The sequence below is a fragment of the Vulpes vulpes genome, chromosome 5, assembly GCF_048418805.1.
Source record: "Vulpes vulpes isolate BD-2025 chromosome 5, VulVul3, whole genome shotgun sequence".
Taxonomy (NCBI): Eukaryota; Metazoa; Chordata; class Mammalia; order Carnivora; family Canidae; genus Vulpes; species Vulpes vulpes.
In genome coordinates, this window is record NC_132784.1 from 83,363,513 (window position 1) to 83,383,150 (window position 19,638).

The window sequence follows — 19,638 nt, forward strand, 5'->3', positions numbered from 1 at the left end:
TCACTATGTGTGGAACACTTTTCCAAGGATTTTACAGGTATCGTCTCATTTTGTCTTTCAACAACCCTTTTCATATCATCCCCAGTTTATAAATGAGAAAATTAGGGCCCAGAGAAACTGAATAACTTGTCCAACCTTGCCCCATCTGTAAATTGGCAAAGTCAGGATGTGAACCATGTTTGCCTGATTCCAGAGCCTGGAGCTCCCAAGCATTATACTGTCCTGCCTCTGAAGGGTCTACCCTGACCCCAAGAGTGTCCTTGAAGCCAACGAACACAGTTGAAAGAGAGACTCGGGGACAGACTTTAGAGCTGACATGTGGGGGGCACTCACCGTGTCCGAGCTAATACATGAGAACTTTACAGATATCTTCACTTTACTCACACATTTCCCCCCACTATTTATTAGCTCTATTCCCCGCCCCCACACTCTTTCATCAGATGGAGAAACTGAGGCTTTAGAGAAAATAGTGCTTCCCTGAGGTCAACACAGCCTGCCAAGGTTCAGAATCAAGATTTCAACCCTTAGCATCTGAGGCATGAGCTCTTCCTCTTAAGAGCCACTCTCGAGACGTGGAGCAATGAGAAGCTAGGTCTGGTGCTCCTCACACCTTGCATATATAGGAGAGATTCAGTCTCTGTGGCTAGGCCCCACCGTCTCCCATGTGTATCTCTGAGCAGCCGCCAAAATGTGAGACTCTTAAACTTTAGGTCAAGTGTTCCATCGTCACCCTGTTAACCCATTGGCTACCCCCCTTCCCCGCCCCCTGCCCTACCCTCTGCATGGCGGTCAAGCTAGATGGGAACTTAGCCTTTGATGGAAGTCTGGAGGAGGACTGGCCACAAGGAGAGTGACTTGTCTCTGTGTGAGTGGCACAGAAATGGTCTAAATCCTTAGGAACTGAGGCACTGTGGTGGTTTGTGTTTTACCATCAGCTTCCCATTAACAAAATGGGGAGCAGAAAGTGGTCTGTCTCGCCCCCCAGAACCCAGACTGTGGCCACCCCAGCACCTTGCAGGTGCTGTCTCTGTAAAACTGCATTGCGGATTGGCCAAACCCTAGTGGCTCATCATTTGGAGGGGAATTGATGCCTCAGGTCAAATAGGTCCTGACTGGGAGGCTAGCATGAGGCATGCATCTGTACGGTCTACTGGGCAGCACGCACGGCTCCTCCTCTTCAAATAAAGAACAACTCCTATCTCCAGAAGTGTCAGTCTTAGAAACCACCAAGTGGCTAGGGGATGCCCGGCTGGCTCAGTTGAAAGAGCATGCGATTCTTGGTCTTGGGGTTGTGAGTTTGAGCCCTGTGTTGGGTGTAGAGATTATTGAAAAAAAAAATCTTTAAAAAACAGGAAAGAAAGAAAGAAAGAGAGTGAAAGAAACAAACTGCTATGCATCACCTATCCAGGGTGATGTCCTGGGTGAATGAGGAAGTCCGCTCAGTCCCTGGGGGTGCAGTCAAATACCATTCTCTCTGACTGTTGCTGCCCATGGAGGAAGGGATAAGAGAATGCAGGTGAAAAAAAGTTCTGGATAATGCACATTGCATTTTACTTTGAATTTGAAATAAAATGCACAGATTGTGTGTGTGTGTGTGTGTGCAGTTTGTAACAGCCCAAGTCACAACTGATGTTGTGTTCCCGGGACACACGGCACCTAGGACTAGACAAAGGTGCCTGGATTCCCCATGCATTTTCTTCGCCTCCACTTCTGAGGCAATTACTCTTTCTCTATAGCAAGCACTGCACTGGGGGCTTTAAAGCCCCTTATCTTTTTTAAATCCTCTAGCAAACCTCTGTGGTAGGTACTAAGGCCATGCCTGTTTCCCAGGAGAGGACACAACAGCTCAGAAAAGCTAGCAGACAGCCCAAGGTCACCACGCCAGCATGATCAAAGCCTGAGCTGCGGCCTCCACGGGCTCCCTTTTAACCAGTGTTCTCAACTGGGGGTGATTTGGCCCCAGGGGACATGTGGGGGGTGGGGAGGGGGCTGGAGGGGTCTGTGTCTGGCACATGGTGGCCAGAGCCCAGGGATGCAGCTAACATCCTGCAATGTACCTGACGGCCCCAGAGCCCTCCCAGCCCAGGATGGTAGTTACGCAGACGCTGAGAAAGTTTGCTTCTCACCCCCAACACGGGTGGCTGAGGAGAACCAGGGGGTTCTTTTCCCTGCTTGCTTTTGACTTGAAAGGTGGAATCATTCCTATTCAGGCTCTTAAGTTGAAGAACTTAACCATGTTGGAGAAACACCTTTAGAAGCGGTATTTAAAGAAAGGGGAAGAAACTGATTTCTAATTTGAGGGCATGTGTGCCCCTCTGGACTAGACATCTTCAAGGCCATTAGATCATTCATCCTTCAAAGCAGGGCATCGTCACTCCCCTCATGCCCCTCTAAGGCCAGAGAAGAAACTGAGCTTGAGGGACGCCTGGGTGGCTCAGTGGTTGAGCGTCTGCCTTTGTCTCGGGGCGTGATCTGGGGTCCTGGGACTGAGTCCTGCTTCAGGCTCCCTGCATGGAGCCTGCTTCTCCCTCTGCCTGTGTCTCTGCCTCTCTCTCTGTGTCTCTCATGAATAAATAAATAAAATCTTAAAAAAAAAAAAAGAAAAGAAAACTGAGTTTGGAAAGGTTATCATGCTCAAGGTCACATGGCTTATAGACGGGGAGTCTGGATTCTAACCCAGACCTCAAAGGTTCCAAAGTCTCTGCCTGTATCTACGCGATACCTTTTCTTAAACAAACAATAAAAACTATGCTGTGGGTAAACTGGGAAGCTTGAGGGGAGCATTAAAAAAATCCCCCAACTTTTTAATTAAAAGGATTGCTTTTTATACCCCATAAAGTAATCGCTCTGTGCCGTAGAAAGTCTACATTAGTGTATATGGGAGTGTGGGTGAGTTGCTTCTAATAATGCTTTTTTACAATTCTCAAGGCACATTTATTATCTATTATCTCATTTGATGTCCTCAAGACTCTTGGGAGGCTGTCCGTGGGGGGCAAATGTCCTCATTTTCCACCTGAGGAACTGGGCCTTGGAGGGAGTAGGGCCTGGGGGGGAGGCTTGCAGCTACCCCCCTGGGCCTTCTGGGCCCGCCTGGGCGGTGGAGACGGTGGAGACGCTGACCTTCTTTCTCACAAGCCTGGGTGAGCTCAAGTGAACTCTGACTCAGTAAGGGTTAAGACACATAAACTCTTTTATGAGTAGTAACCATTTACGGTGCCCTGTAAAAAAGGGCCCCTCGCTGTGCTGGCTGCTTTCCCTAGCAAAGGGGGTGCCAGCAGGGCTGGGGAGCACTGGCCAGCCTCTTGGGGAGGGGGCAGGTAGTGATGGGGCCGCTGTGGCCTCCTCCTGGTCCTAAAGGCTTTCTCTGGGGGATTGAGAGCGTTCTGGATACCTTCAGGAGATCCCGGAGAGAAAAGACACCTGCCCCCAGGGAGGGGGCTTGTGGGCGTTGGGTCACAGAGAACTGGCCTGTGTGGTCCTGCGACATTTATTGAATTCCTTGTTGTTACAAGCCAAGCTTTCCACACGCACGACCTCATTTGCTTCCCTCAGTCCTTTGAGTTTGGGGTTGTTCTCATTTTATAGCTGGGGAAAGTGAGGATCAGAAAGTTGTGGGCTTAGAATTTGCTCAACGTCATGCACGACAAGCGGGGGGCCTCGGATCTGAGCCCACCTCTCCCCAAATCCAAAGCCAGGGCACCTAGCCCTCACATCAACCTGCCTTCTAGATTTGTGGGAAGTGGGGAACAGAAACCGACAACTGGCTGAGGAGTAGCCTGTGGTTGGCCCAGAGCAGGTCTTGCTCCCACTGAATGGCCACTTGGAAACAGCCCTGCAGGCAAATCATTCTGAAAGCATTTCAGGGAAGCCTTCCCCACCCCCCCCAACCCTAGGCTGAAGGGCCCCCATCCCTCCACCCTCCTCCCTCCTCGGTGCAGCTGGGCTGGGCCCTGAGCTTCAGCTCTTTCAGGGTTAAACAGTAACCTTTCTACTGCTTGTGGTTGAGCAAATGCTGGCGAGGAACAAGCCCAGCCTTGAGCAAACAGGAGACCGAGCCATGCCCCTTCCCTCCCCCAGCCACCCCTCTGGGGACCTGCAGGGTTTGTTTTTTTTTTATTTTTGTTTGTTTTTGCCCTGGAGTCCCCCATTGGATTTCTCAGCTGAAGGCGACTGTTTTAGAAAGCTCAGTGGGAAAAAGAAGAGGAAAGTTTGCCTTGGGTTGGTTTTCCTTCTCTGAGAGTGAGAAGCAAAGAGGTTTCTGGTTGGGAATTTAAGAATCGGCGTAGTCACCTTCTTTAAATTTTCGTATGGGGAAACTGAGGCCCAAGGTTGTTTCTGGTTGGGGTGACCAGATGGTGGGGGAGTGACTCTCCTCATCATAACACCTGCTATATAGCCGTGCCTTACTTTGCACCGAGCGCTCCAGGTGTAGAGACTCATTTCATCTCCAACCAACGCACACAGTAGGTATGGTGATTTGCATTCTGCATATGAGGACACAGGTTAATGACTTGTCTGAGTTAATTAACTAGCTGGTAAGGGGTAGAGCTTGGAATCAAGCCTGGCTTTGAGGCCCACATACATGGTGCCATTACACGGAACCCAGCTCCGCACTCTTCCCGGCTCGTGGCCTGCTGTGATCCTATGGTCCCTTCTCCATCTTCTACTTGGGCTGGATTCAGGCCTAATTATTTGCCAAACAACCATGACAACGTTAATAATCATCACAAATGTTCCTGTTTGGCCTCACTTGATTCCTAGTCACTGCTCTGTCCCGGGTCCCTGGAACGTGTACCCAGTGCATGGTAGGGCTGGTACATCTTTGTTGAATAAATCAATACAGGAATGAATTTCTATAACTCTTCTTCCCTCTGAAGCCCCACCTAGAACCAGAGAGGTAGGAGCTGCGTTAGAAGAAGGGGCTTGGGGGGCTGGAACTACTCTGCTTGAGCAGTTTCAAGCCTGGGAACCTTGGTGACACCCAAGGATGCAAGATTTCCCTCAAACAGGCAGAAAAATTGCCATGAGCTGCTGCTATAAGGCTCCCTCCTCTCCCCACCACAACATTTAAGAAAGAGCAAGTTAGGGCGCCTGGGTGGCTCAGTGGTTGAGGGTCTGCCTTTAGCTCAGGCCGTGATCCCGGGGTCCTGGGATCTAGTTCCACATTGGGCTCCCTACAGGGAGCCTGCTTCTTCCTCTGCCTGTGTCCCTGCCTCTCTCTCTGTGTCTCATGAATAAATAAATGCAATCTTATATTAAAAAGAGAAGTACTTAAAAAGTAGAAAGAGCAAGTTATCTTTTCAGGCCCTGGGTAACACTCAGTCACCTTCTGGAAACAGGCCACTCTTCTTTTGAATGATTGAACAGACTTGTAGGGCTCGAGTGGGAAAGGAGGAGGGTGTCCAGCTTCAGGGTAGAGCACACATAAATGCTGGAAGACTGAGGTCAATATTTCTAAAATGCAACATTTTTATGCATTTACAAACATCCAAACAGTCTCTGGTGAGAAAGGCTCTTCTTCCCCTGTGCCCTTTACTGAGACAAGGAGATGAGAGAGTCCCTCCCAGGTGGGCTCCCACTCCCGTGGGAGTCTCCAGGGCTCTGATCAGACAGAGAAAGCTCATCAGAATTTTCACCAGGAAGGAAAGAGAGGGGCAGTGTCTCATCAGGGAACCTGACTGGTTCCTGATGTTATCAGGGAGCTAAATACTGGAGGGGCGCTGGGGACACAGGCCTGCCCACCGAGCTGCGGACGCGGAGCCCGGCAGTGGCTGAGAGCAGGGCCGCCGATGCCCGCCCCGCCAAAGCCAGACTTCAGATCCGAGCTCCTGCCCAGGGGCCCGGCCAGCCGCCTCCCGCCTGGATCTTTATTGATTACAATTCCACTTTATGCAAAATCTCTTTGGCATTTTCACTTTTGTAAAAAAAAAAGAAAAAGAAAAGAAAAGAAAAGAAAAGAAAAGAAAAGAAAAGAAAAGAAAAGAAAAGGAAAGAAAAGAAAAGAAAAGAAAAAAAATCGTGGCTGCTGGCCAGACTCGCCCTATGAGCAGGTATTGCATTTTCCTCCTGCTTCATTCCTGATCAGAGATTATTCATTTATGAATGGGTGGCTGTAAAAACTTGCCTCATGCATATGAAAGTTGAAACTGGAAATTTTTAATTGCCAGTGAGTTTTGCTTTTACTGAAAGGGCTGTGGTAACATGCTTTGGAGGTGATGGATGGAAGGACAAATTATTTTTTTTCTTCTTCTTCTTCTTCTTTTTCTTTTTTTTCTTTTTCTTCTTCCCGAACTAACTCTATGATCTGTGGTCTCCAGTGACGTTTGTCCAGAAGGCGCTGACTGAATGAACTCTTTGATCCCCTTACAGATCATGATTCTGGAAGGAAGCGGTGTAATGAATCTCAACCCCAGCAACAACCTCCTCCACCAGCAGCCAGCCTGGACAGACAGCTACTCCACGTGCAGTGGTAAGGGGACCAAGAGGGGTCAGTGTCACTCCCCCTGGAGCTACCCCCACTTGCTTTAATTAGGTTTTCCAACTTCGTGTTTGAAAAATACAGGTTTTATTCAGCAGGGGTGTGGGGACGAGGGGAAATGGGCAACGCTTCATGCTGGAGGTCCCGACGGGTTCTTTGGGGCTCGGGACAGAAGCCTGTTCGAGATATTCCATTTTTTCCTCCCAATACTCAAGGCAGCCTGGCAGAGAGGGTGGTGGAAGGTCTGCCCAAAGGAAAGGCCACCTGCTGATGCTCTTAACAATATTTGGCTGGTATATCAGGATAGGATGGCAGAGAAAGGTGTGTGTCTGTGTGAGTGCGCATGCACGTGTGCGTGTGCACATGTGTGCATGTGTGCTGTGCAGACGCATGGAACTTAGCTCCTTGACTTCCTTCTTAAAGAAGATGGGGATAGAGCAGCTTATGCTTTCTGTTTCATCTTCCAGTGACCTCTCTTTGTAAAAGGGAGAGATTTGTCAGGAGCCCCCAAGACTCCCTTTGGTGCTTTGATTTGGAGCCCGCTGGGGCTTACGGGGGGGGGGGGGGGGGGGGGCGGGGTTTGGAGATGGAGCCCAGGGTGTACTGTAGAAGCACACAGAATCCAGATGTTGACAAATCAGGCCCCATACCCCCCCACACACACCGCCCCGGGAAGGTGTCAGGTCCAGGCAGACGGCTGTACATCAGACAGCTGTGGGTCAAAGAAGCCCTGGGCCTTCTCCCGCACCATACTTGCAGCTAATCTGCTTGCAAAGGGCCCTGAAATGAAATGAAAATGGCCCGTCGGTAAGCGGAGTCTGCAAAGCAGGGGCCGGAGGGTAATGGAAGGGTTGCATTTTCCAATGAGCAAGTGCAGCTCCACCCCCTTTCGATTCGGAACCCCAGTCAAACAAGGTTGGGAAGTGTGGTCAGGTGACCTTCCCTTACTTGCTCACCTGTCCGCAAAACTGCCATCCCTTCTGGGCAGTGACATTTTCCGTTGCAAGCCTCAGCTTCCTTGTGAGGACCTCAAAGGAACATTCCAAATAGGGTAGGAAGTTCCTGGAGACTGGAATGCCTTTGGTATCCCTAGATCAAGGCTGCGTTCCTCCTGCTTGCGCTGGAGAAAGCTGGGGCAGTGGGTTTTAGCAGCAAGGAGAATCTGGGCGCCCCTTTCACATCTTAACTTACAGAGGCCCCCAAGAAGGCCCAGCTCCTGGCCATGATTGACGGGGTGAGGGAGGTCAGTTGATTAACAGACAAGAGCTGAACTCACAGGATTTTCACATATTCTCCTAAAACTTCGGCAATCTGAGGAGTCCCCTTGGCAGGTGGAAAGAATCCTCCAGTCAACTTTAGACGAAATCCTCTGGTTCACCCAAGCTCTAACAGGATACGATTATCAGGAGCTGTCCTTTATTCTGGATCATGTGAAGCTGGGAGAGAAAATAGAAAGGCTTGTTGTTGGGTTATTGAGAGTTATTATTTCTTATTTGCAGACTCAGAGTTATACTGTCATAGCAGTGTAATTATTTTGGAAAAAAAAGACCAAAGCCCCAGGGAGCCACAAAAATACATCCTATCCTTAAACAGCTATTTTTGTGAGACACCAAAAAATGAGAGGGACATGGAAATATCTGTCTAAGGTGCGTGTTTGTATATTTGGGAATATTTCTATGTGATTAAATTTTGGGACTAGATTGTTCCAATCCTCGCCCCTGTTTCCCACCACAACTGGCTTTCCCTCCAGGGCCCAAGCAGAGGGTTTAGGGCTGCTTTTGTCTGGCCATGCTATGTGAGGAATGAAGCACAAACTGAGACTGGTAGGTGTGACCCATCTTTGTGCCTAATGACCTCCATCTCCTGATGTTAGCGCTCCTGAGGTCTGGAAGCAGGGGGTGGATTTAGAGGGGGTGAGCACAAGTGGGGTTGGGTTGGAAACATTCCCCCCTTCAGCCGCTCTGGGGTGTTGAGGCTAGGTAATGGCCGTTATAGGAATCAAAACTTTAGAGCTCTCTAGCTCCCGGCCCCTCAACCTGTATCCATGGACCATCATCATCATCATTATCATCATCATCATCACTGTCATGTAGAAGCTTGTTAGGAATGCAGAAACTCAGGCCTCACCCCAGATGTATGGAATTTGAGTCTGCATTTGAACAACATTCCCTGGTGATTGACAATTGCAGTAGAGTTTGAGAAGTACTGATCTAGCAGGCCTTTGAAGAAAGGAATCAGGGACAGTTTTCTTGTACTATGTTTTCCCCTGTTGGTCCATCATTCAGTTTGTGGGAGTATCTCTATGTCATTGTTCAATTCGATTTCCTCCACTTCAGCTTGGTGAGCTACAGTAGTGTCTTCCCCTCATTCCTTGCCCCCCATCTTTCCTGGATGAAAGCACTTCCCTTTGACCTCTGTTTTCAAGGGGACTGTAAGGTCTCAGCCCTGTTACCATGTCCCCAGAGGATGGCTCTCTTTTCTCCCTCCCCTCCCAGGACTTCTGGGCTGACTTTGTGATGTTCTCTTAAGTGAGCACAGGAGAGTCACATAGGCACAAGTTTAGCTCATACCCAGTCCAGTACTATTTATTGGCTTGGATGAACTCGATTGCTTCACTGGTATTTAATACAACCATCTTGTGAGGGCACCACAAACTCTTCTAGATTTCTACAGTATCTCTCCTTCAGCAATAAATTCCAACAGAGAAATAGTGAGAGAGCAACGACGATGGCATAGTCTCTGAGGTAGTTTTTGTAGGAGATGCAAAGATGACTAAGATAGAGTCCATGACCTTGAGTTTACAATTTACAAAGGAGAGTAAGACAAAACCTAGAGATGTGTAAAGAAAAGCAGAACATGACAAAAGCCATTAGAAGAAATAACCAAGTACAACCGTTAGAGATTCCGGGGACATCAGGCTGGGGAGGGGTGGGGGTCTGTGATGGCTTTATGGGGAGGCCAGAGTCTGCAGGCTGGTAAGTATTCAACAGGGAGTGATTGGCAGGATACAAACCAGGCTGAAAGAACACCGGAGGAAAAAGGCAGAAGTGGTTGGTAGGTCACTTGAAGAATAGTCACTGAGGAGCCTCAAAACTTGGCTTGGCCATTTTGCATCTAATTTTTTTTTCTTTTTTTTTTTTCATTTTGCATCTAATTTTGGTGAATAAAGGGGAAGCTCCTGAAGGTAGCTGAGTAGGGAAGTGACGTCACAGTGGCTGGAATAACCATTGCGGGGCTGAGCTAGAGCCGCACAGTTAGCAGGTGGCTAATCCAGGCCACTCTGGTGAGAAGCAAAGGCATCATAGAGAAAAGGAATCTTACTCTCAAGCCTCATTTTTTGTTGAGAATGGTCTGAATTTCAGATGAGGTGTGTGCGTGTGCATGTAAGAGAGAGTTAAAAATGGGAGAGAGAAAAGAGAGGAAGGGAACCGTGTCGGTGTGAACAACAGGCTAATACGTTGCTGAAACTATAGCGACTCATTAGCTTGCACGGTGCTTTGCAGGGGGTGAGCTCATGATCTCAGAACATTCCAGGCCTGTGTCCCCGTGAAGCACCGAGGCTAAGTACTGTACCAAGGAGGACGTCATGATGCAGGGAGGCTAAAGTTTGGGGAGAAGGACCCCGTTTCTGAGAGCCTCCTCCCTAGAGCCTGTCCCATGCTCCCACTGGCACCTTGACTCCCAGCCGCTGTCATTGGCAGCAGTGGGGCGGCCCACGTCTGAGGGTGTGTCCCGGAAGAACCATGGGTCACTCACAGGACCACCTCCTATGTTGCAGTCTCTAGCGGGTTCTTCGGAGGCCAGTGGCATGAAATCCATCCTCAGTACTGGACCAAGTACCAGGTGTGGGAGTGGCTCCAGCACCTCCTGGACACCAACCAGCTGGATGCCAGCTGCATCCCTTTCCAGGAGTTCGACGTCAACGGCGAGCACCTCTGCAGCATGAGTTTGCAGGAGTTCACCCGGGCGGCGGGGACGGCAGGGCAGCTCCTCTACAGCAACCTGCAGCACCTCAAGTGGAACGGTGACTATCTCGGCCTCCCCCTCGAGAAGGCTCCTTGTCAGGGACGTCAGAGGATGGTCTCACCTCCAAATTACTGGTTCCCGAGGGAGGGAAGGAGAAGGGGGACGAGAGGACGGGCACAAGTCTAGGGGTCCAGGTGTGTCCAATCCCACAGAAACACAAAGTAATTTCATTTCTCCTTAGGGTTATTTTTTAAGGAGACGGAGGCTAGCTGGGTCTTGACAGGAGACTTGCTCTCAGAAAACCTTTCCTCCCTCTCCCCGCAAATGGGTTTTGATAGCCTGATCCCCAGTCACTGGCTTGTTAAAATCATCACGGGAGCTTTTTCTTTTCTGTAAACTTCCAGACTGAGGTTCTTAAGATGGGACCTACACGTGGTAAGAAGATGCAGAATTAGGTCTGTGTGTGTTTTGGGGAAGAGGAGGCTGTCAATATCTCAACAGGTTCTTTAAAGGTTCAACACACACACACACACACACACACACACACACACACACACACAAAGAGAAAGAGAGAGATTGAGAGAAAGGGTTAGAACTAATAATGGTCTGGACATGTATGGGATGTTTCTGCAGGGATTCCTGGAATTAGAGGTGCCCTAGAGCCCCAGATGTGTCTTTCTTGAGGCCCCGCCTGGAACACAGGCAAGCTATCACTTCAAACGGTGCCCATCGGTGATGATTTATTCGCACATGGTCCATCCTGGCACGTGAGACGCAATAGGGCGGACAGCCCATCCTGCAGAATGTCTCTGACACTGACATAAGGTTCTCCTGACAATGCTGGTAAAAGCAATGAGCTCTTCTGGGAACTGAGGGCACCTTGGAAGGCGGTGGTATTATACAGGAGTAGTGAGCTGGTCTGTCCACGTCAGAACGGGCGTGTCTGTCTTAGCAGAACCTATGTTGGGGCAGGCAGCTGGAACTTTGGGAACCATGAGTTCCAGGGCTAGGAACCAGCTTCAGACCCCGACAGCTCCATCATCACTAGGAGGACCCACGGTCTGGCCGTGAAGCTGGTAGCTGGGGTGGCCTTGTTGGACGACCTCATTCAGCTCCCGGGCACTCCCTTCTCCCCATCCACCTCACAGGGGTGGTTGTTCACTTTTCTTTGATGAGGAGCAAACCAAACAAAGCTCTATAAACAACTCCCAGGAATCTTCAGGAGACGCAGACTTACACTTGAAGACTTAAATGTGTTGGCCTTCCTACCTCCACTTAGATCCACTCCTCTAAAGCTTTACCCTGACTGAAGCCTGAGCCCGAGAGACTTGGGAGGTCAAGAGCAAAGGGGCTGTGGCCACCTTTGTCTGTCTTTGACCTTCCATCACTTCTTTGGCCTTGCTACATGCTGTTGGTGCCTCTGAGCAGATTTCTCTCCTTTGCTTCACTGTTTGCCTTTTTGTGGACATTCTATTAGCTTATATTCACTGAGTGTTTATTTATACTGGACACTCGAAGTGAATTGATTCATTTAATGACCTGATGAAAAAAAATAAACACTGTACCCATCTTACAGATCAGAGACCTGAAGGTCAGAGAGGTTAAAGGTGTGACCTCTGCTCCTGACGTATTTATAATCTGTCTGGGGAGGAAAAAACATACTAAACTCATCCACATGTGTGTGTATATATGTTTTTACATTTTTATATGTATTTTATATACATAAAATATATTTTATATATATATACAGCTGAGAGAGGAGTTGCAAGGCATAAAAAAGAGGGGAATTACTTCATTTATCCAGACATAGCTCATAGATTGGATCTAATCAAAATGGTTTGATTACATTTAAGATCAAAGAAGAATCAAGCTGGTTAAAATGGGTTCTTTCTTCCATATTTCCATTTCATCTTGTATCATATCTTAGTAGGGGAAAGCGCCTTAGGGGCGATTTATCTGACTTTATCTAGTTCAATCCCCTAAATTTACAGGTGAGGAAGCTGAGACCCAGAAAGACAAAGTGCCTTGTGGCTACGAGTGGGAAAACTGGCCTTCTGACGGCCTCAGCTCTATTTCCACCATCCTGGATGGCTCCCCTACTACCAGGCCAGATAATTCCATCGGATGTAGATGCCCTGTACCTACTGACTTTCTGGGCCAGGGGCTCTAGGCTCGCGTGTGGAGATGCTGAGAAGGAAGCCCTCTCACATAGGCACACAGAGGTGGACAAGTGGCAGGAACCCACAGAAGCTCTTCCAAGAATCCAGCCGTGTTCCTGTTTAAGCTTTTGGGGCTCCTTGTGGGCCGACTCTGACCTTCCCAATCTGTCCCCTACAGGCCAGTGCAGCAGCGACCTGTTCCAGTCCACACACAACGTCATTGTCAAGACGGAACAAAGCGGTGAGTAGCAGCAAAGGGAGCCAACTTGGTAGCAAAGCCCGGGGGAGGGCAGCTGGGAGGAAGTGAGCAGAGTGTGGGAGCAGGCCTCTGGCAGGAAGGCAAGGGATGCTCTTCCCTGGCTGCCTCCGATGGGCCACCCTGCCATGAGTCTTGTTCCTGGCCTTGGGGACCAGTGACTGCCAAGTATTTCTAATCTAGACTGAAGCTCTCCGTGCTTTTGTGTTTCCCACTGCTGGTTGGGGCATCACCTGGGCTTGGGTCCAGGAGCTGGGGAAAATACAGATTTCGAGGAGGGCCTCCTTCTCTCTCTCTCTTTTTTTTTTTTATAAATTTATTTTTTATTGGTGTTCAATTTGCCAACATATAGAATAACACGCAGTGCTCATCCCATCAAGTGAGGGCCTCCTTCTCACATCAAGGGAGTCCTGGCCTTGGGCTGGGCCAAGTTAGGAGAAGCAAGGGGGGAGAAGAGAAACGTCCACTGTCTCCTCCCCTCATCCCCCCTTGGTGGGAGTGCATTTCACAAAAAGGAGGAAGCCACAGACTTGCTGTTGTAGTTGCTGTAGCTCCTGCCGGCTGGAGGAAGGGGGACATCCAAAAGCAGCTGTAGAACCCATGCCCTGCCTCAAGTACAGTTTTAGGCAAATGACACTCTTCGGGGCTCTGAGCAGGGTCTGCAGTTTCATAGTATTTACATTTATTTTTTGTTCTCTGTCCCCAGTCTAATCACCTCTCCTTTCTCTGTCCCAAATCTTTCTCCCTGGGGACCTTCTATGGGGCTGTTGGACTTGCAGGGGTGGGGGGAAGAAATGTGCCCCAGGGCCTCACACCCATCAGGGCTCTTTGCATATTGACCTTTGGCCTATGGCCTCTCAGGCTGGGGAGAACTATGCAAGCCCCTAGAATCCCCTGGCCGTGACCGTTCCAGGGTCACTCCCCACATCCCCATCAGTGAGATTGTGAGCCACGTGGGATGGCTGAGTTTGCCACAGGTCTCCCTGTGGGTTGCGTGCCAGCCACCAAGGACAGAATTTGACCCGGGGTGATTGTGAGTTGCTAGGGGCTGAAATTGGCCCCATGCAGTTATTTACTCTTTTATAAGGGGCTGGTCACCATTATTAAAGAAAAAGCAATCGCTATTAAGCATGTTAATTAGGTTTTCCTAGGCTTGCCCTTCCCCCTGCAGAGGCCAGGGGTTGGGTTCTCTGGATGGCCTGTGTTCCTGGGCCTGATTGCCCTAGAGGCAGACACAGGACTTGGCCCAGAGGTGGTGCTCCACCCCCAGCTCCCCTGGGACCTGACAGATAGTCCCAGTGGAGGAGCCAGCTGGTATTGGAGAGGGCCCAAATAACCTGGTAATTCCTCCTTGACCATCCAGACATTCTTGTGTCGCCAGTTCAGAAAAGCTGAGCCAAGGGGTGGAGAAGAAGGTCCACCCTAGGAGGAGGGGAGAAGAGGCTCATAGAGGGACCAACACCCCCCTCCCCAAACCTTTTCGGTTCAGTTTGTTTTCAGAGACAACAACAGGTGTACGAGGTGACCCAACAAGGAGGGAGGGTGTAACCCCATGAGATTGGGCTTGGGGTGCCCAAACACGTAGCTATTAGTTAAAATACCAGCTAAATCCCTATGTCGTAAACAGGAGGACTTAGCCAGTGAGTCAGGTTTTATACTATTTATGCTATAAAAACAAAATGTAACTCGGCCAGTGGCTTACCACCCTGACCCTGAAATTCAGAATGCAGACAGCAGGGGAGCTGAGGGCAGCTTCCATCTGTGAAGAGGGGAAAGCAGGAAGTTCCTGGTGGGGATGAGGTGAGAGCTCCTGCCAGGTCTCAGAGCTCTTGGCCAGGAAAGAAAATGCTTCTGTTGGAGATCAGCCCAGACGTGGGGGTTGTGTAGGAGTTGGGCTTCATTTGGGGAAGGTGGACGGGAGTTTCCTTTGAATCTGGAATCTGAAGAGTCAGACATGCTTACCCAGCACGTTGCAGGGGTGGGGTGAGAGGGGGAGAGGGTGCACGCTTCTTGTCCAACATGAGGCAATGGGGCCCCACTCTTAAAAGTCGTTTCCTTGATTTGGTGACACTCTCTTCTCCTTCTCTGTTTTGTTTTGAGAATTTTATGTCCATCCCATAAGTTAATTGGAGAACTCCTGAAGGGGGCAGGGGCTGTCTCCCGACTGAAGGGGGGACTTCGGAATTTCAGCCATGAAGACAACCATGATAAGACTGACTAGACTTTCCTGAAAGAAACCTTAATGCTCCCAGGAAGATATTTCTAGGACAACGCTCATGAATTAGGAATTATTTGTCGCTAACAATTTCTTTTCAAATATAAAAATATTCTGGTGATTGTACAGTAGAACACAAGGTGATGCCAGGCTCCTGAGCTCCCCCTCCCTCCTCCCTCCACTGTGTGCATCCTGGGAAAATTGCCTGGAAGCCAAAGCATTGGTCTAGGACAGGTCTCACTGTCCAAAAACAGTTAACTTCCCTCAGTTCCCTAAAGAGGCAATGGGTGTAGAGTACATGGTGGGGGCCGTAACCAAACCCATTTCCCACAGAACACTGGGAGAAAAAAATGAGTTCACAATCTTATAAAGTAACATGTGGTAGAGGCAGAAGCTTGACCTTTCTCTCTGAGGACCACCCACCTCTCTGATGAGCTGTGAGTCAGAAGATGCAAACTCATCACCCAGGGAAAGATGATTGCTGATCATTCCCGTTTTCTATCTTTTGTAGACCCTTCCATCATGAACACCTGGAAAGAAGAGAACTATTTATATGACACCAACTATGGTAGCACAGTAGGTAACTAACTCCCCAACACTTAAGGGCCCTCGACATTCTTCTTCTGTTTTCTAACAGCCACAGAGTCATAGTGTAAGGAGGGGGCTCTTAACGTCCTTCATCATTTCATTGCTGCAGATTTGTTGGACAGCAAGACTTTCTGCCGGGCCCAGATCTCCATGACAAGCACGGGTCACCTTCCTGTGGGTAAGTGACATCCTGACATCAGGGGCTGAGCGTGCCTCGTGCAAGTGCTGACTGAGGATTAATGAGAATTACAACACCCTACATTTCCACTCCGTTAGAGCCTTTCTCGTGAAAAGATCAGGAAAGAAATGGAGTTAGCTATTTTTTAAAAGATCTGCTTTTGAGCTAATATTTGTGCATTGAAGATGACTGGCAAGGAAACCTCTAGGAAAAGTGTTGGTCTCCTGTGAAACCAAGTGACAACAAAAACTCTTTTTTACCAAAAACCTACTCTTAGGACATTATCTGATAGAACTATTCAGACTTGGGTATACTTTTGGGGGAAGAAGGCTATGTTTAATTTTCAACACGCTATGTCTGACTCTAGAGAAAGAATACCTAAGACTGGCCTTCAGAGATCAGTGAAACTGCAGTGATGATTGCTGGGTAATAGGGTAGCTGTCAGAACTTTCTAGAACCCTGGTTATCACAGATCAGCTTTTAAGCCTCACCCTGATGGTTCATCAGGACTCTCTGATTAGTCAGACCACCTGCGCTTCATGAAGTATGTTCACATTAGTTGTGTTGGGTTATAATGGGGTGCACCCCGGGGTTGTCCTTGACGCTTACACAAGATTCCCCTGAGAAGTTGATCCGTCGGACCGGAGAGGAGCTTTCGGATGGTATTTCACCCCCCCCCCCCCTTTACGGAGAGGCGCATTGGCACGTGCCCCGTGAGAATGAGCGTACAAGGGTTTCGTGATGTCCCTTGACCTGGATGTGAACTCGTAGATCTGCTTGGGTCTGTGAAATTTGGAGCTTAGACTTGTCATGAGTCAATTGCTCTTTTCCCGGAACTGAACTTGGGGCATCTTCAGGATTGGGGATTTAAATGAGCGCTTGTGAAAGAATTTGGGATTGTACAGCCTCTCCACGCCCCCCCCCCCCCCACCGGAACCTCACCTTGTCTTTGCTTTTGTTCAGTGTGCTTTCGAGAACTGAAATAACGAGGTTTGAGGTTTTGTTTGGGTCAAACCCTTGAATGAAGCGGGGCTGGGATGAAGAATCTGGAATAAGGCCAATTTATTTATCTACGTCCCCCGCCCCCAGCGGCCACAGAGTTCCGTGTCACTCTAAGTTGAACTGAGGAAACAGATCAGATACTGGAAAGGCTCTGCAGTGGGTTTGCTGTTCTGGGGGAACTGAGCCAATTGGGGGGAAATTTCTGCAGCAGTCATTGCCACCCAGTCAAGACTGAGGCTTTCAGAGAGGAGGAAACCAGGCGATCGCACCCTGACTTCCTCTCACACTTTGTAAGGTGGCGCCTCCCGTGTCTTTCTGGTTGGGTCTCTGGCTTATGGCAAAAGATTGCAGCTGAGAATAAACTTGCACCATCCACTTCCTGAGCCTCGGGGGTTGGTAGGTCCTGAGGCACCTGGAAAACATCAAAAGCCATAGTCCCAGCTCTCCTGCTCTCACAGCCCCACCACCCTTCTCTCTTCTGTATCCTGACTCACTTTCTAGAATCTCAGACTCCCTAGGGGCCAGTTCTGCTTTTCTATTTGCAGTAACAGAGAACTCACGGTGCCCTTACTCCATTTTTGAACAACCCTGAAGAAGGCCTTTCCAGATCTGCATTCTTTACTCCCCTGGATCCCCATCTCCCCCGACCCCCGGCCTCCCGGTCCCGTCCTACAACCGTGACATGGGGAAGCCAGCCAGGACCTTGACCAGAATTATTACTGATAGAACCAACTTGGCATCCGGAACTGGCAGCTTCTTTGGAGTCATTATTCCTCAGCCCCCTCCAGAGGGGTAGTCGATTACAGCCTTGTAGGGGGCCGTTCCTTCCAGAAAGGCCTAGTCTCTACTGGAGGGGACCAGAACACCACCCATCTCAAAAAAAAAAAAAAGGACCTCTGCCATTTGTGTGAGTCTTTAGATTTCAAGTTCCCAGGAAATCGAGTGCAGTTAAGCCTCTCTCTACGTTTTAATGCAAGCTGCAAGCCAGCCGAAGGCAGGGCCCAGCATACACTGATGCCCTCTGTGATTAAGGCAGGTGGGGAAGCCGGCTTTGTTTGGACTTCTGTGTCAGCTGCCCAGGTCACAAAGTGGCCGCTGCCAGGGTTCGTGATGGGCCCGATAGTCCCCGAGCCAATCACGCCAGCTCGGGCCCGACGTGTTTATTCACTGACTTGTGGAGCCTTGAGCTAGGGAGGCTCGCCCTGGTAGGACACGGACATTTGTGTATCCCGTAAAGGAATGGCTCACAGCTGAATCACATGCAAATGCTTCTAATCTTTGCTTCTTGCGAAGCGGCTTAGCTGAAGTCATAGTCTGGAACTTGCGTCACCGACCTGTGGCTTGGTGCTCCCCTTGCCCAGACTGGACCTTGGCCGGCCGTGCCTGGGAGCAGAGCGAGAGAAAGCCCGGGCCCCACGACTTCCCCAGAGCAGGCCATTCCTTTACGAGAATGAATCACTTAACCACACGGCTCACTTCAAAGGTTGTGACTTTTATTTTTGGGGCGAGGGGAAGACACAGGGGGAGAGGCCATCGCAGTAAAGTGAGGCTTCAGTTTAAAGGACTTTGTGGATGATTCTGCAGCTGGGCCCGGAGAGGAGGCTGCAAGAAACCCGAGTTTTTCTTTTGCCTTTGGCTGCGTATTCCCTGTACCTTTGTATTGGGGGGGGGGTGTCGTTGGTTTTCCAGCTGTGTTTCTTTTCTGGAAGCTGGGTGGAGGGGCAGCTGCGTAAGTGGCCGACATCTCACAGAGAAAATTCCCCCGTGATCTGTCCGGTCTGGGGTCTTGCAGTCTGGAGGCCAGGGACTCAAGTGGGCCCAAGCCCTGGGAGCAGTTTACAGATTGTCACGAGCGCACACGCATGTGCACGTTTCTGGGGCAGTGGGTCCACGATCCCGTCTTATTTGCAAAGGTCCCCTAACCCCCAACATGACTGATTCCGTGTCAGCTGGGAACCCCTAAACAGTGGTGGGGCCGATAAGCCCAGCAACGCTTGGGTTTTTCTGAATTCAGTCCTGGCTTTAAAATCATGGGCCACCATCCCTCCTGGATGCCACTGGAAAAAGAGCTTTGCTTGTGGCCTACTGGGTAAATGCCACTCTTTGTCTGCAGAACAACGTGGCCCTGTCAGAGTGATGTATCACTTGGAAACCGGGGTGGGTGCCAGACCTGTCGCAATATTGTCACATCCTGATGGGATGTCGCAACCTCACCCTGAAACCTACAGGGAGAGAGAGTGGAGTCTCCTTGCGTTTCCTGCGAATTCGCCCTTCCAGGTTTCAGAGAAGCCCGAGTCAGGTGCAGGCTCTCCTGCTGACAGTGCCAGGGGACAGATTCTTCACCTGAATAAGAGGTTTCTCGGCGAACCAGCGCTTATGAAATCCCTGTCCTCCTGCCCCCGTGGCTTGCAGAGAGACTGCCGGGAATGCTGAGTCGTGACAAGCTGGGCGCTCTTGTAGCTGAATGTGCCCATGCACGCTGGAAAAGAGAATCATCAAGTTGGAATTACTGGTTCCCACTAACGAGAGCATTGGAGATCTGAACCTGATTCTTGGCAGGGAAGGCTGCTTCTGTGAAGTCTGTTACGTGCCATCGTCTCTGGAAATGGCACAGGAGGGTGGTTATGAGCACAGCCTCTGGATGCAAATTGTGTGTGTTCACATGGTGGCTCCACGCTTGGGCTGGGTGCCTCTGGACAAGTCACCTGAACTCTCTGTGTCTCAGCAACTCCACAAACCTTTGGATCATGATAGTACCCACCTCATAAGGTTGTTGAGTGAAGTCCGTGAATGCAT

The 19,638-nt window shown here is 49.8% G+C and overlaps 1 protein-coding gene across 4 annotated transcripts in view; it reads left to right on the top strand.

Annotated features, from left to right (window-relative positions):
- The window catches only part of EHF (ETS homologous factor), a 38,952-nt gene that overhangs the window by 15,337 nt on the left and 3,977 nt on the right, over window positions 1-19,638 (top strand). For 2 of the 4 annotated variants that reach the window (XM_026012935.2, XM_072759107.1), the window contains exons 2-6: window positions 6,370-6,469; window positions 10,257-10,502; window positions 12,782-12,844; window positions 15,586-15,654; window positions 15,772-15,840. In XM_026012935.2, the coding sequence (XP_025868720.1) occupies window positions 6,373-6,469; window positions 10,257-10,502; window positions 12,782-12,844; window positions 15,586-15,654; window positions 15,772-15,840 (544 nt within the window). In that variant the 5' untranslated portion in view covers window positions 6,370-6,372. Of the gene's footprint in view, window positions 1-5,921; window positions 6,051-6,369; window positions 6,470-10,256; window positions 10,503-12,781; window positions 12,845-15,585; window positions 15,655-15,771; window positions 15,841-19,638 lie in introns of those variants that run through there. The other 2 variants (XM_072759106.1, XM_072759105.1) reach the window with 2 other exon arrangements.